We start from the raw sequence: 14888 nt of genomic DNA on the forward strand, positions 1-14888 counted from the left end.
AGGGTGCTGAGGGGACGGAGGAGCTGCCCGGTCCTTCCGCTCCCTGGGCGGACCCGGGTCCGCCGATCGCAACGCGCCGTTCCCCGGGGCCGTGTCTGGCGTGAGGTGATCTCTCGACCCCACCGGGGAGGCCTGCGGCGGGGAGGAGTGGGCCGCCCGTCGCCGTCTCCCGGGGGAGGGAAGCGCCGGTCCCCGCCACAGGCACCGGCCTCTCCCGTGCCGGGGAGGAGCGGCGGTGCCCTTGGCGTGCAACGGTCGCTGAGAGCCTGCTTCTCCCCGGTATCGCTTTCCTCCTAGGAGCGCGGAGGATGGACGAAGCCGCTGGGGACTTGAAGCAAGCGCTCCCGAACGTGTGTGACAGCGTTCAGATACACGTGGAAGTTCATCAGAAAGCAAGCAGGTCTCTCTCATCAGAACTTTACTTGCTGCGGCCTCTGCCTGTTGCCTTTTGGCTTTGTGCCGCGCGCCTGCAAGAGTGTGCAGCGCTCTGCTCTGCCTTCTCTGCGCTCTCCCATGAGTTCCCACACAGGTGTCTCTTCCTAAGGTTGAACAAACCCATTTTGCTCAGCTTCTCCTTGTGCGTCGCGTGATCCATGATCAAGTTGGTGGCTATATTCTGGACTTGTTCCAGTATATCACTGTCTCTTGTATGGCAGAGCCCGAAACTGCACACAGTGCTCCAGATGTGGCCTCGCAAACAGCAGTAGATGGAAAGAATCACTTTCCCTAACGTTTGTGCTGTTGCTTGCACAGCCTGGCATAAAGTTGGCCTTACCTGTAGCAGGGGCACACGGCTGACTTGTTGCCGACTTGTCCACCGGTACCCCGGGTTGCTTTTCGCAAAGCCGCTTTTCATCCAGTTGGCCTCTGGTCTGTACCCTTGTCTGGGCAGCAGATGGAGAGACAGGATTTCACGTTTACTTTTGTTGAACTTCAAGAGGTTCCCGTCAAATCGTATCTCCAACCTGCAGAGGTCCCTCCGAATGGCAGCCCTGCTCTCTAGTGTGCTGACAGTTCTCCCTGCTTTGGTGTTCTCCGTAAACTTGCTGCAGTTGCTTTCTATCCCATTGTCCAGGATGTAAATGAAGATGTAAATACAACCTTGGCCCCAATATTGACAGCACCACCTCCCCACCTTTCCCTGCCTGACTTACTGGCAGCTCTGCTTAGTTTTTGTACTACTAATCACAACCCTTTGCGCTGGACAGTCCAGCCACCTTGTCCATTTATTCAGTCCTTATCTTACCAATTTGGCTATCTGGATACTATGGGAGAGGGTGTCCAAGGTTTTGTTAAAGTCAAGGTGTAGAATATCTACTGCTCTCTTTTTGTCAGACTTAAAAGACAAGGAACTGGGAATGCATCACTGAAATCGCAAAATTAAGTTAAAGCCTTTCTGAAATCTTAAAATGGTATTCCTTTTCCTGTAGTTTTTGTCTCTTCTACTGGAATTCTCCTTATAGCATGTACCCATCCTGAGGTATCAGCTGTCCTCAAACACAAAAGCGTAATAGAGCTTCCAAGCTAAGTGTACCAAATTTCATCTAGTAGCTTGGTTATGAGTTTTTCTGTTTTTCCTAGTGAAACGCAGTCAGATTGCGTAACTGATTTCCATTCTTGAAGTCTTCTAGCTGTGTCATTCCATGTCCCCTGATACGACTGCGAACAGAGCAACTAGTATTCTTTGGCTTGCGTCTTTTAACGCACAAGTTAAAAACAAGTATCAAACTTGTTGCTTTTGCCAACAAACTGAACTTGATAGGATTTTTTTCTGCAGAATGTTGGGAGGGGATTGAGTGGGTTTGGGGTTTTTTTTTTGGGGGGTTGGCTTTTTTGAGGGGTGGTTTGGGGATTTTTTTATGGTTTTGGGTTTTTTTGGTTTTTTGTGAGATGGAAACTATTTTCTGTGTAGGCTTAGCATATGAAATAAAGCACTCTGATATCAGTTCATACTTCCTTATAAATGTCAATGCCACAAATAATGCTGTTTCTTTCTTCTTAGTGCGGCCAAGAAAGAAGATATCAGGATGAGCGTCTTAAAGCTGTTGAACAGACATAACATCGTGTTTGGTGATTACAAGTGGACAGAGTTTGACGATGGTTTCCTTAACAGCAATGTGCAGTCCGTGTCGATTGTGGATACAGAGCTGAAACTGAAAGACAGACAGGTATTCACAGTCAAGAATGTACAGCTCTGCTCGTATGCCTGCAAACTAATTGTAGGTAGACCAGTGATAGCCTAAGGACGTAAGCAAGACAAGGTCTATAGGATGATTTAGTATCTTTTATTAGGCCGGCTGGTATAACCAGGAAAAGGGGACTAAGTTTTTGGGCCTACACCCCTTAGTAAGGTCTAAAACAGAAGTAGTAGGCTTCAAAGCTGAGTGCCGTCTGAGAACTGTAACTTTCTTATGTTATAATTAGCTTTGAACAAGAAATACGATGTATTAGAAGTCTTTTTATGTCCATTCTAGCCTATTGACTTGAGCAAAAGCAGTCTTTCTCTTCACATTTTTCATCTCAATGAAGAAGGACCAAGCTCTGAAAACCTGGAAGAAGAGAATGAGGATATCATTGCAGCTAACCACTGGGTGCTACCAGCAGGTACCCTTGTGATATTTCTGGAAGGTCTAGAGCAATTACAATGAAAAAAAATCTTGGAAAGGCTAAAAGTGTTTATATGGTTGCCTGTTAAAGGTATTACTTGTATGTATTGTCCGTTGTCGATGGAACCAATATATTTGGACTTTATGGTTTTGACTGAACTACTACAGGTGATTCCACAACATGTCATTTATTTCTGTAATACTTGTGGATGGCTGGAAGTAACTGGTCTTCTGGAATAAAATGTATAGTCATAATCAGAACCATGCAAATTTTTAATTCAAAAAGCTGCATTCCAAATTTTTATTTGGAGACCCACAAGAAACTCATCAGTTTAAACATTCATTTTCCAGAGCCCACTGCTGACTTCCAGCCCCCAAGACGGTGCTGCTCTTCTATTTGGAACAAACAAACTAACTAAAGAGATTTAGAGTCCTCAGAGTGTCTTCTGAAAAGAAGGCAGGCTTTGCTCTGCAATAGAGCATGGCCGGCCTGTTACTATCTCGTGCTTGGGGAATTTGGATTCTGTGCCTGGAAGGAGAAGTATAGGTGTGAGCTTAAGCTCAAAGAGACAGTGATTCTGAGACATTTCTTGCTCTTTGCATTTTGTGAAAAGCCTTACTGTCCATTACATTTCTCTTCAGAAAGAATTCAATCTGATACTTTGACATTATTCCCGTATTATTGTTGTTTCTAGTTGTTCAGTCTTTTTTGCGTTTCTTTGCTGAAAGCTAGAAACTAACAGCTAGAAACGATTTTTTTTTTTGTCCTCTACATATTGATGTTAGAAACAAGAAAAAAAACAACTGAATGATAAAATTGGGCTTAGAACCCTCCTCCCACCCCAACTTTTCATAGCTCTCTATCTTGGGGAAATGTAGGTTCATCCCCTATTGAGGGTGGAAAGAATAATATTTTTCTTTTCATGTTAAGAAATTAAGAAGATTAATTTCTGCTCACAACTATTTGAGGAAACACAAGTTGTGAAACTGCTGAATTTGTCTGTTAGAAAGTAGTGTTTGCATTTTGAGAAAACTAACTCATATGTTTTTTTCCTTATATTTTAATTGCTCTCCTAGATCTGTTCTTAATCCTTAATTTTAGTTGAGAATAATTTGAAAACTGCTTTGTGCTGCAATGGTAGATTACAAGTTCCCAGATTGATTTGTCCTAAACCGGTATATGATATATTGCTTTTGCAGCTGAATTCCATGGCCTTTGGGAAAGTCTTATATATGACACTGAAGTAAAATCACACGTAAGTTGAAAATGAATAACAATTAAAATTGCTTGAGGAGAAGTAAGAGTTGAAATATAGCCTGTTTGAAGTTTGTTGCATCCCATGGAGAAGTTATGTGGAAATCACCAGCTCAAAAAATCTCTGTATAATTTTTGATAGTTACATACTTCTCTGATGTACACTTAACAGAAGAAGACAGAGCTGACGTTTTGAGATTAAACATCATATCTCAGACGTATATCAATACGTACTACTGTGAAGTCAGCTTTGCAAAAAATCTCACTTTCCCTGTGAAACTGGGTTCAGTGATGCTCATGCCACAAATTATAAAGAATTTCTTCATATGTGTTGACTTATTTTACAGAAATCAGAAGTTTAACAGCTAGAGGTGTTGTTTTGGTAGCAACTTAAAACTTCTCAGAAGATTCTCACTTTTGCTTTAGACGTATTCATCAGCCCGCGTGAAGAAAACAATGAATGTTCTGTAGAACAGGGTAGAAATTCACTTTGCTAAAATACTGCACCTTGTTTTAAGGCTCATTAATTGCATGTTTTTCTAGAAGGGGAGAAGAAAAATGGTGGGAAAAAATAACTTCGAAGAGGCTTAGAAAAAATGTACGCAGCATCCTTTGAAATCAATTCTGTTTCTCCATTGTGAGTGTCCCAAAAGATCTGTTGTGTGTTTGGTGTGGGGTTTTTTTAATGATAAGGCAGTTTTGGTGGCTTGCTATTGCTAAAAGAGAAGTGTGTTGCTATCAGCTGTACTTGCAGTGCTTCCCTTCTACTTGCACTCTTGTTACCTTGCAGTAAACTAACTGAGGAAACTAAATCACTGAAAGTGTTCAACTTAGTGTGTAATGGGCTAATTTCCACCTGGTTTTGTCCCGTTAATTTGTCCACTGTGACCATAGCTAATGGTCATGTAATGGAAGTGCTGGGTGCAGGCTAGGCGGAAAGGAATGGGAGTTTACCTGCGTGTTTCTGGCAGCAGCTAGAGAATTCATGGGTTTAGCAGTAATGTCAGCCGGCACGGTTACCGTTCGTACAAATGCACATAGAATGAGTGTGCTTCTACTTAAGGCATTCAGAAGAAACAAAACAGTTCCATGGGATCATTTTCTAGTTTGAAGATTCTGTGCATTCATCAAAGGTTGCGAAGATAACTGCCAGAGCTTGTAGAACTGTAATACTGTAATCTGAAATTTGGTAATTGTGATGCGAGTAAAAACCACAAGTGATTCAATTCAGTTGCTCTTATGACAGCACTCATTAAGATGTTTATCGTGCTTCTTAAAAAAAAAAAAGCTTCGACCTGAAATTTTTGGACACAAATAACTAATTCATTAGCTTGTTTATAGTACCATAGATACAGTATTCTCACTGAAGTCTTTATAACCATCTGTAGTAAAGCAAAACATTCCAGTGATTGTACTTCTTCATTTATAAGGTAAACAAAAATTAACACATCAACGTTTGTCTAATTTAAGGAACTGCTTTCCAAATTATCTGTGAAATGACAAGACTATTTAATTATACTTACTGATGTACTAAATAACAGCAAGTTGATCACTGTTGACTTTAAGTGTACGTTGGTAGAAAAAAGTAGTAGCTTTTAATGACTAAAACTAGAACTACTTAACTTCTGTAAAAGTAATTGTGATGAATGTTCATTCTTTAAACCTTGGAACTGGCTGGGTACGGTTGGGTTCTACAGACCCTGAAATGATTGCTGTGAATTTTCAAAATAGTACAGTCAGTGTCAATATAATGTTGAAAAACATGCTGGATGAAGTTCAGGGGTTTTGCTGTTGCATAATTGCTCCGTCTTGGGCATGAGATATTGCAGGAATGCTATTGTATTGTCCTATTAACACATATGGATCAAAAGCACGTTACAGGTATCAGCAACAGAAAATAATGTGGTATCAGGTGTTGTTATAGGTAAGAATCTGTATAGATTCACACCTGAGGCTCATATTCATTTTGTTGGAAGAGTTCTTTACTTCCTAATTCCAGATAATTCTAAAATGAAGTAGCATTACTTTTAGAAGCAAGAATTCAGGGAAGTACATCCAACTTCCCTTATTTGGAAGGAAAACCAACCTACAAATTCCTTACAGTAGCTGATACAAATGCTTCAGTAGAAAGGAATTAAACGTGACAGGAAATGCTTTGGTTGGTTGGTTGACTACAACAAACTGAACAAATGTATAGCTGTACAACATCTAAACAGGACGTGGAGTTTGAGTCTTTGACTCTCTTGCTAGGGCAGCTTGTGTTTTAAAGACATGCTATAAGTGGGATGATGGAAAACAAAAATCATTTCACTTCCTTAAAGCATTTAATTTATTTGTGTAAAAGTTCTGGAACTCCATTTGTGCCCAGTACATGCTATTCTTTTTCCCGAGGGCAGGAACGAAAGGAATTTACAACCTTTGCAGAAAGAAAATTTGCCTATGACTAAAAGAAATGAGCCCAATTTTTTTTTTGTTAGGAGTACACAAAAGACATAATTAGGAAATTGCTTCTATTTGTAACTGTATTTGCTGATATGTCTCTAATCTGTGTATCTCTTTTTCTGCTCTTCAATTAGTTGCTTGATTATGTGACGACAACGTTACTATTTTCTGACAAAAACGTTGACAGCAACCTGATATCGTGGAACAGAGTTGTTTTGCTACATGGTAAAAATGATCTGTTTTAAACCAAGTAGATTCATTGGCCATCTGTTTATACTTTCCTTCTGGAAAAACTTGTATTGCACTTCTGTGTTGTGAAATTAGACAAGAAGCAGCAGAGAAGTATTCTCTCTATAATACAAATTTAGATGAAATGTAATGTCAGAATCAAATCAATGTTCACGTGTACTATGTTTTGCAGGAATTTAAATTCTAAATTTTATAATGCAGTGGCAATAGTTGGGTTTTTTAATTGTAATTTTTAAGTGATATTATTGCTTTTTTTGTACAAAGTGCAAAAATAATGCAGCTACTGAGGACATGAGGAGCCATATATTAGTTACAGTTCTATCACAGTGTTAAAAAATTTGTTAGTTATGGCTTTATAAAAACTTTTGAGGAAACTGGGAAATCAACCTCTGTGTTGTGTTATTAACACTGTGTGTTCTGTTGCCAAGTATGAAGGCGGTAATCACGCTAATTTAGTGATTACTATTTCAGTGAAGTCGTAATCTTCAGTCAGTCCTACCTTATTGTGGAGGTTATACCATAAATGAGATTAACATCAACTGAATACATTCTCTTGCAAAATGCAGCTTCCTATTGATTAATTAGAATTTTGTCATCAAGACTGGTATTCAAAAATAAAAGGTCATAGTGGCAATGTTTGTTATGAGTGTTGATTATACTTAAGTTATAACTGTGTATCAGTTTAGAAGCTGCAGGATGTTTTTGTTTGGAAGACTATATATTTCAGACTGTTAATAATATATTTATGATAGACATATTTAATTTTAGTAATGAGCTTATTATTGTGATCACAAAGAAGTTAATACTGGGAAATCTGCAGCTGTTGTAATGCAAAATACATTTATGCTATAATGGCAGTACTGGCTTTGAATGAAAGTACTGTCATCTGGTTCATGTTATCAGTTTGTTTAGCACCCACACATCACCTGCCATGCATTCATACTCTGTTTAACTATGCTTGTACTTGTCTGTTTGGAGAAAGTCTGTGTGGCTTTTCCATAGGGTGCCAAGCCAGATCGAAAAGGTTTGTCTCAGAGCGTACTTCCTGAGATGCTCTGGGTTGCCCCAAGGTAGAGATTTCTGGGAAAATGGACACCTGATCAAACTGGGCTTGATGTGTTTCTGGTTTGTGTGTTAGAAGAGTGTGTTTCAGGAAGATACAAGTTTAAGCATAGCACTGATTTTTAAGAATGCTAATAAGCATAAACCCTGGTAGGGTGAGACACTTTTCTTCTGTGGCTGTTGAGAATTTTAACTTTATGGTGTCTGCATACAAACCGTTACACTAACTGTACTAATGATTGAAAATGATATAAATTTAAAGGACTAGTGGAGTAAGCAATCTTCTCAAAATACTCTGGTGCTCACAGTCATTGTCTGCTGTTTTTATTCTAAAATTAGTGCTGTAATGAAATACAGTAGTTGAAAAGATGTTACATGTCATTAACAATCTGATGCAGATTCTGTGTAATGTATGGATTTGATTTCAAACCAGGCCCTCCTGGAACTGGGAAAACCTCTCTCTGTAAAGCATTGGCTCAGAAGCTGACAATTCGACTGTCATACAGGTGATCATTTTTGGAAATTTTTCACTTTAGTTTACCATTGTTAATTGTTCTTTTTCAGTAGCCCAAAGATGTTTAATATTTGATTTCAAGTAACTGGTGCCAAGTGCTAATGTTCATAGGTCTTTTATAGTGCACCTGTCTAGCAATAAAATTGATCTAATAGAGAGACTGGTTAGGATATTTTAACGCCTTTTAAAGTGTGCCATTATTTGTGCCCAGGTATGTAAAACAAATTCCAGTGGCGATATAGTAATTTGTTTGTGCTCATATTGTACATCAATGAACATTAAAGGACAAAGGATCACAGAGTATCGAGCCTGCTATTTATATCTTCATGTTCAAGAAAGCCTGTTTTTAATAGGTAGTGATTTTGTAACTAATAAGAGATAGCCTTAAACTTCGTAGCAACTTAACAAATTTACATAAAATATTAATGTTATATAAAATACTAGGTGTAACATAAATAATGTGTAATTATTGGAGTGATCTGACACTAGCCCAAGCTGAAATTATGATAAACATAGGCTATATAATGTGTGGCTGAGATATTTTGTCTAAGGATATCCATGCAGAGCTAAGTAAATAAGTTTCATGCTTTTATATGTGTTCTTGCTATACTGAACAAAATCTTACACGAACAGAAGAATGAGGCCATTAGCATGGTAATTGTTACTTGAACTATATTTTAATAGCACCTGTTCTAATGAAGTAATTCTGATAGCATTTTTATATAAAGAATTCTAGTGAGATGCGTTTCTGGAAATGACAATTAAACTCAAAACAGGTATTATGTTTTGAAAAGTAAGTAATTTAAAGTACTAATTCACAGAATTCCAGGGTTGAAATGGAGGGAATGAGACTTACGTAAGTTAATGAGATCACTGACTTTTATTTACAATAGAGTTGATACTTCTTTTTCCCTTCATACTTTAGGTATAGGTATGGACAGTTAATTGAGATAAACAGCCATAGCCTTTTCTCTAAATGGTTTTCTGAGGTATGTATTGATGTAGCTAATTAAGCAGACTTTGTGTTTTAGAAATTACACTGTTTTTGTTGAGCTTGTTTCATAAAATAAGTGTGTGCACCAAAGATTACTCAGAATAATTAATGTGTTTGAGAACACTTGAATAGAAGCTATATTAATTAGAAAGTTACTTTAAAAAGCAGGTATTTCCATCTTTAAATAAGGTAAGGCTTGGAAAGTTGTGTGATAAGGAAATAGTTAAACGTATGCATATGGTGTCTTTCTAGAGTGGCAAGCTGGTAACCAAGATGTTTCAGAAGATTCAAGAGTTAATTGATGACAAAGATGCTCTTGTATTTGTACTGATTGATGAGGTATGATTGTAATAGCACTGATGTACATAAAATTTAGCAGAAAGCAAATTGATGGGAGGGAACTGTGATAATGCTTGTTCGTAAAGAACAATAAAAGCATATTTATGCTTTTTTGTAAGTTACGTAACTTTGTGCAGAAGAGTGAATTTTAATCTTGACTGCTGCAGATTTAAGAGATTTGGGAGGAACACAGTACGATTTAGGAGGCAAATTCCAGCTGAAAATGAAGCGAAACCTTTCTTTGTGGAACTTCTCTTGCTGCTGTGTGTTGCAAGTGAAGTATTATTTTAAACTTCAAAGTAGCCTAGATTTGTATTAATTGTGCTCTTACGTATGGTGTAAAATCACAGAATCACAGAATCATTAAGGTTGGAAAAGACCTGTAAGATCATCAAGTCCAACCATCAACTAACACCACCATGCCCACTAAACCATGTCCCGCAGTGCTATGTCCACACGTTCCTTGAACCCCTCCAGTGATAGTGACTCCACCACCTCTCTGGGCAGCCTGTTCCAATGCTTCACCACTCTCTCAGGAAAGACATTTTTCCTCATATCCAGCCTAAACCTCCCCTGGCGCAACTTGAGGCCATTTCCTCTTGTCCTATCACTTGTTACTTGGGAGAAGAGACCAACACCCACCTCTCTGCAACCTCCTTTCAGGTAGTTGTAGAGCGCGATAAGGTCTCCCTTCAGCCTCCTCCAGACTGAAGCTCTAAAAAGCATTATTATGGTTTGGTTCATTGTCTAGATTCTCTTCAGAGTTTCATACATAAGCAACTTAGTAAGTATGTTCCTTATTAGCTTTGTTATATTGGAGTTCCTATGGGGAAGCTCATTCTAAATTCAGTGTATTCATTATTCTGGTCTGTGTGTGTATGTCCCCGCTGCACCCAAAATTTAATTAGAATAGAAAACAGCTTCTGTTCTGCTGTCTAAACAGGAATTTCACTCATTACACTTTGCTTCCTTGACATTCCTTTCCCTCTCTCTGTAAATTCCTACTTAACAAAAGATTCTGAAGATGAAGTTTTAGATACCAGACGCAAGGATCTGAAGGTGTATTGTCTGGGTTATTTGCTTGCTGCCAGCACTCCAAATGTGCAATCTTTTACAGTTTTTTTTTGGTGTTTGGTGATATTTTTTTGTTGGGTTTTTTTGATTGTTGGTTGGTTTGGTTTTTTGTAGGTGGAAAGCCTCACAGCAGCCCGCAGTGCCTTCAAGGCAGGCACAGAGCCTTCAGATGCTATTCGTGTGGTGAATGCTGTACTGACACAAATAGATCAGATTAAAAGGTAAACTCATATTAATGCAACAGCAAAACGTAATTGACTATTTCAGGATTCCTGCTAAATCTTAATTCCTACTTGGAATACTAAACCAAATTGGTTAGTGACCTATTCTTTGTTAATGATGCTAATTGTGAAAAGAAATAGGAGTAATCCAACAGAATATTTTGCATGTAACTGAGTGAACAATCAGATCTAGAGATGGTATACTTCCTTTAAAGCTAGGGAGAGGTACAGGACAGATGGTCGTGATATCTGCTTGGAGAGACAAGAATAAGAGCAGTGAAGAATTCATTCATTATTTACAGCTTCTGGATGTCAGTCTAAAGCAGACTTGCACAACACATGGCTTAGAAGCAATTGTTCATGATGCTTGGTCTGCTTTGCGTGCTGGATTTAGTGCAGCATACCATCACTTGTTTTATTCCTGCCACTTCCCTCCCCTTTTTGGGCATACTTGGTTCTGTTCACAGAAAGAAAGATGCCCTAGTATTTGGCCTTGTCTTGCAGCTAATTAAAGGTAAGTGGCTTATGCACACATAAAAGTTCACAGGCTTTGTTAAAAATAGCTACAGTTAAGAATGTTCTTTCAATATTTCTTAGAGCAAGGAGACGTTACTTCTCTTTTAAGCTCACTCTAATGCCATCTGCGGTCAGAATGTGTCATGTTGCCAGTTAAACTGTATACATCCTACTGAATTGAAATGGAAAACATGTAGATTAAAGGTTCAAATTTATGAGCATCTTTTCATCTTTTTTTTTTTTTTTTTTTTTTTGTGGCAGAAGCTATGCCAGTAGGCTCTAGATAGTTAATGTATATCACTTCTAAAATAGGGTTAGAGAAACTATGGACACTTGAGAAACAGCTGTAAGAAAGATACTGTGCTTTGAGATAGATTATTGATAACTGGCCAAGAGCTTCAGATCATTTAATGTCATTGTTGGCTGACTAAAGTGGTGTGACTGCTTGTTGCATGAAATGGCTTGAGTCGTAAGAAGGAAGGTCTCAATTTGCCAGTCACAAAAGGAGATAATTCTTGTACCTGTGACCTAAAAACCTGCTTTTATCTTGAAGGTATCCAAATGTAGTTATCCTGACTACTTCAAATATTACGGAGAAAATTGACATGGCCTTTGTAGACAGGGCTGACATAAAGCAATACATTGGACCTCCATCCACTGCAGCAATATTTAGAATATATCTTTCTTGCTTGGAAGAACTGATGAAGGTAATATTTTGAAAGCAAGACTATAAAATGTCCTATTTTAATAAATTTGACATTTTAGTCGTACTTCCTAAATAACAAAAATGCACGAATTTCATTCCTTGTCTGTATTTCCACTCTTACTGTAGAATTTAATTTTGAATGTATTTAAGTTTTTCATACAACAGTGTATAACTCTTCTTTCTAGTGTCAAATAATATATCCTCGACAGCAGCTCCTGACACTCAGAGAGCTAGAGATGATAGGCTTCGTAGAAAACAATGTGTCAAGGTTAAGCCTTGTACTAAAAGAAATCTCAAGGTAAGGTTCTGAAATTCTACATTTTTATATAGATATACTTATATTAATGAGTTGTGGAATGATGTATAAAAGTAATTGAATTTCATAACAGTTACAGTTCTGAAACCTCTCGATTTTCTTCATTAAGGTTAGTGCAAAACCTTTCAGGGGACAAAAAGTGGAAGTGATCAGGATTTGCCAGCATTTCTTAGTCTCAGATCTGGCTTGGCTTAGGACTGCTTCTGGTTTCTGCTCTGCCCTTTGAAGTCCTCTTGGCAAATTGCTGGCTGGATTAGTGATGTGCCTTAGGTGTCAGTGGATATTGTGAATTGTAATGCAGTTTAGAGGAAGTAGCATTGGCCTTAGTCCTGCTAAGAAAGTTCCTTGGAATGCCTTGCAATCTACTAAGTCAGTATTTAGCATCGCGATCTAACAGGACAGAAGCAAAGGGGAAAGGAGTGAAGTGCAAATGGAGAGTGTTACGATTTGCTGAGTATGCTAGTAGAGCAAATAGTCTTTCACTGCAGCATAACAATTCTTGAAACAATATATTCACAATACCAAGCAATATTTTTTTCCAAAGTACTGGTCCCTATGGAACAAAATAAAATAACATTCATAAAGTCAGGAAAGTGTGTTTTCCTTCTGTTCCTGAAGTATGCAATCTTAACCAGTGAGGAGTGGAGTAAAAGCAAGTAAGTTTTTCCAGGCATAAAGGTTTGGGTTCTAGGAGATGGAAACATATATTATGTAGGTGAGATAAAGGAAGCTGTGTGTAAATGGTGGGAAGAAGGAGATAAGCAGTAGCCGTGAGGTCCAGCCTTCAAATTTTTCAAGTCCTTCCACGAGTGGATGGAAGGTTATGTCTGTACAACACCCCGTCAGTGTAGACATTCCCCCAAATTCACGAGATATGGCACAGTGATGTGAAGGGCATGATGTAAGCTTTGGAAGGCAAAGGTGACTATGCTATTCCTGTACCCTTGCTTGCTTTTCTGTACCATACGGCCTCCCATAGGCTGAAGTTGTCTGTTCACTTCCTGCTTCTGCTAAAAGTGCTGCAAGTGACCTGCTGAATTGTGATTTGAGTTTTTTTAGAGCAACTTTTGGGAGAAACACAGAAAAAGGAAAGGTCTTCTTTTAACAGTGGATATTTAGCATTTAAGTAGCACTTGTCTCTGTTTTACTATAGAAGAAGTGAAGGTCTCAGTGGCCGGGTCCTGAGAAAACTTCCTTTCCTAGCACATGCACTTTATATTCAAGTAAGTTTATTAAATTCAGGTAAGCTTATTCTATTCATTAAATTTTGGTTTGATTTTGAGACAGGTGGAAAGTCACTTGGACACTGCCTGAAGTAAAAGATTGGGGCTAAACTCCCCTTTTCATCTGAATTGCACTGTTTCTGCAGCTTTGTAGACTGAAACAAATTTGTGCTGCCCATAAAATGAGGTTGGAGAAGATGGGTGGGATTGACCTGTCCAACAGCATTCTACTTTTAATTAAATGTTGTGACAGAACATTGATATTGGTTCTCTGATAATTTCTTGCTGAAAGAAAACCCTCTGCCACTTTATAAATAATATTAATTTGTTAAAAACCTTTTTTGAAGAAAATCCACAGTAACAGTGATTGACTCAAGACTTTGCATAGCTTGACTTTGACTTTACTGTGGTAGCTGTTTTAAAATAAACCTGCAGCTTTATGTTTTGTAGCAGTTTGAAAATTTTGTAACATGGAAGTCAAATATTTCTCTTTTAAATACTGTGATTTGTATGTGAAGTATTATGTATGCCTATTGCTGTAGCGTGTCTAACAAAATGTTCTCTTATTTTCAGTCCCCCAGTGTTACAATGACAACGTTTCTTCAGGCTCTTTCACTTGCAGTAGACAAACAATTTGAAGAAAGAAAGAAACTTGCAGACTGTGTGTGATACTCGACTGTTTTATAGTTGTCTGTATTGTTAACACTGAAAACTACGTATTTTTCATACAAACTCTGCAAATTCTATGCATCTGTAAAATAGATTGTCAACACCTTAAAAATTGGAATGTCTAATCTAGTTTTTCAAAACATTCATTAATAAACAATTAAGAAATTTTGCAGCAGATTTTTCAAAAGCTTTATTTCAAATGTCAGGAGGAGGATTGTAAAAAATTCTTGCTAAAAGTCAGTTTTCTGACTGACTTTTTTCTGACTGATCATTTTTTCTTTTGCAGTTACTAAAAGTGGGCAGACTTCGGTTCCTTGGTTCTTAATCACTAACTTTCTGTCCATGCATCAGTTTTTATACTTCTGATTTCTTTTATATTTTTAATAGCAATAGGAATTCAGTCTTTGGATCTGATACATCTGCCATAAATGCGCTATTTGTTATTGCTTCTGAAATAACAAACATGAAACTGAGAAGGATTCAAAGTGCTCAGTGATGGCCCAGACCTTTTATACTGACATCTCTTTATCTTGAAATTTAGTATCAAGTATCACTGTTTTGATTACATCAGATTCAAAAGTTTAAAATCAAGACATCACTTAATTGTATTTTGTAATACAACTTTTTTGTGTTGTTGCAAGGAAGTGGACCAGTGTGGACCCTGTTTTCTCACTGAAGAGTAACTACAGTGTGTAAGAAAGG

General features: G+C 38.0%; 1 protein-coding gene across 1 annotated transcript; it reads left to right on the forward strand.

Moving 5' to 3' along the window:
• Positions 1 to 297: 297 nt before the first annotated feature.
• Positions 298 to 14222, forward strand: TRIP13 (thyroid hormone receptor interactor 13). The gene is made up of 13 exons (XM_009806879.2): positions 298 to 400; positions 2003 to 2168; positions 2475 to 2604; positions 3807 to 3862; positions 6438 to 6528; positions 8048 to 8120; positions 9054 to 9117; positions 9375 to 9461; positions 10650 to 10756; positions 11826 to 11979; positions 12164 to 12276; positions 13448 to 13517; positions 14091 to 14222. Exons 1-13 carry the CDS (start codon positions 309 to 311, stop codon positions 14184 to 14186), a joined length of 1299 nt encoding a protein of 432 aa, XP_009805181.1. The 5' UTR covers positions 298 to 308; the 3' UTR covers positions 14187 to 14222.
• The last annotated feature ends 666 nt before the right edge of the window (positions 14223 to 14888 follow it).

Source organism: Gavia stellata, chromosome 3 (genome assembly GCF_030936135.1).
Source record: "Gavia stellata isolate bGavSte3 chromosome 3, bGavSte3.hap2, whole genome shotgun sequence".
Lineage (NCBI taxonomy): Eukaryota > Metazoa > Chordata > Aves > Gaviiformes > Gaviidae > Gavia > Gavia stellata.

What these genes read in the sequence shown, in the direction of transcription:
- TRIP13 (XM_009806879.2), top strand. Translation starts at nt 309, where the DNA reads ATGGACGAAGCCGCTGGGGACTTGAAGCAAGCGCTCCCGAACGTGTGT. An exon ending in CAAATAGATCAGATTAAAAG is followed by an intron (nt 10,757 to 11,825) that starts GTAAACTCATAT and finishes TTTATCTTGAAG; the next exon opens with GTATCCAAATGTAGTTATCC. An exon ending in GCTTGGAAGAACTGATGAAG is followed by an intron (nt 11,980 to 12,163) that starts GTAATATTTTGA and finishes TCTTCTTTCTAG; the next exon opens with TGTCAAATAATATATCCTCG.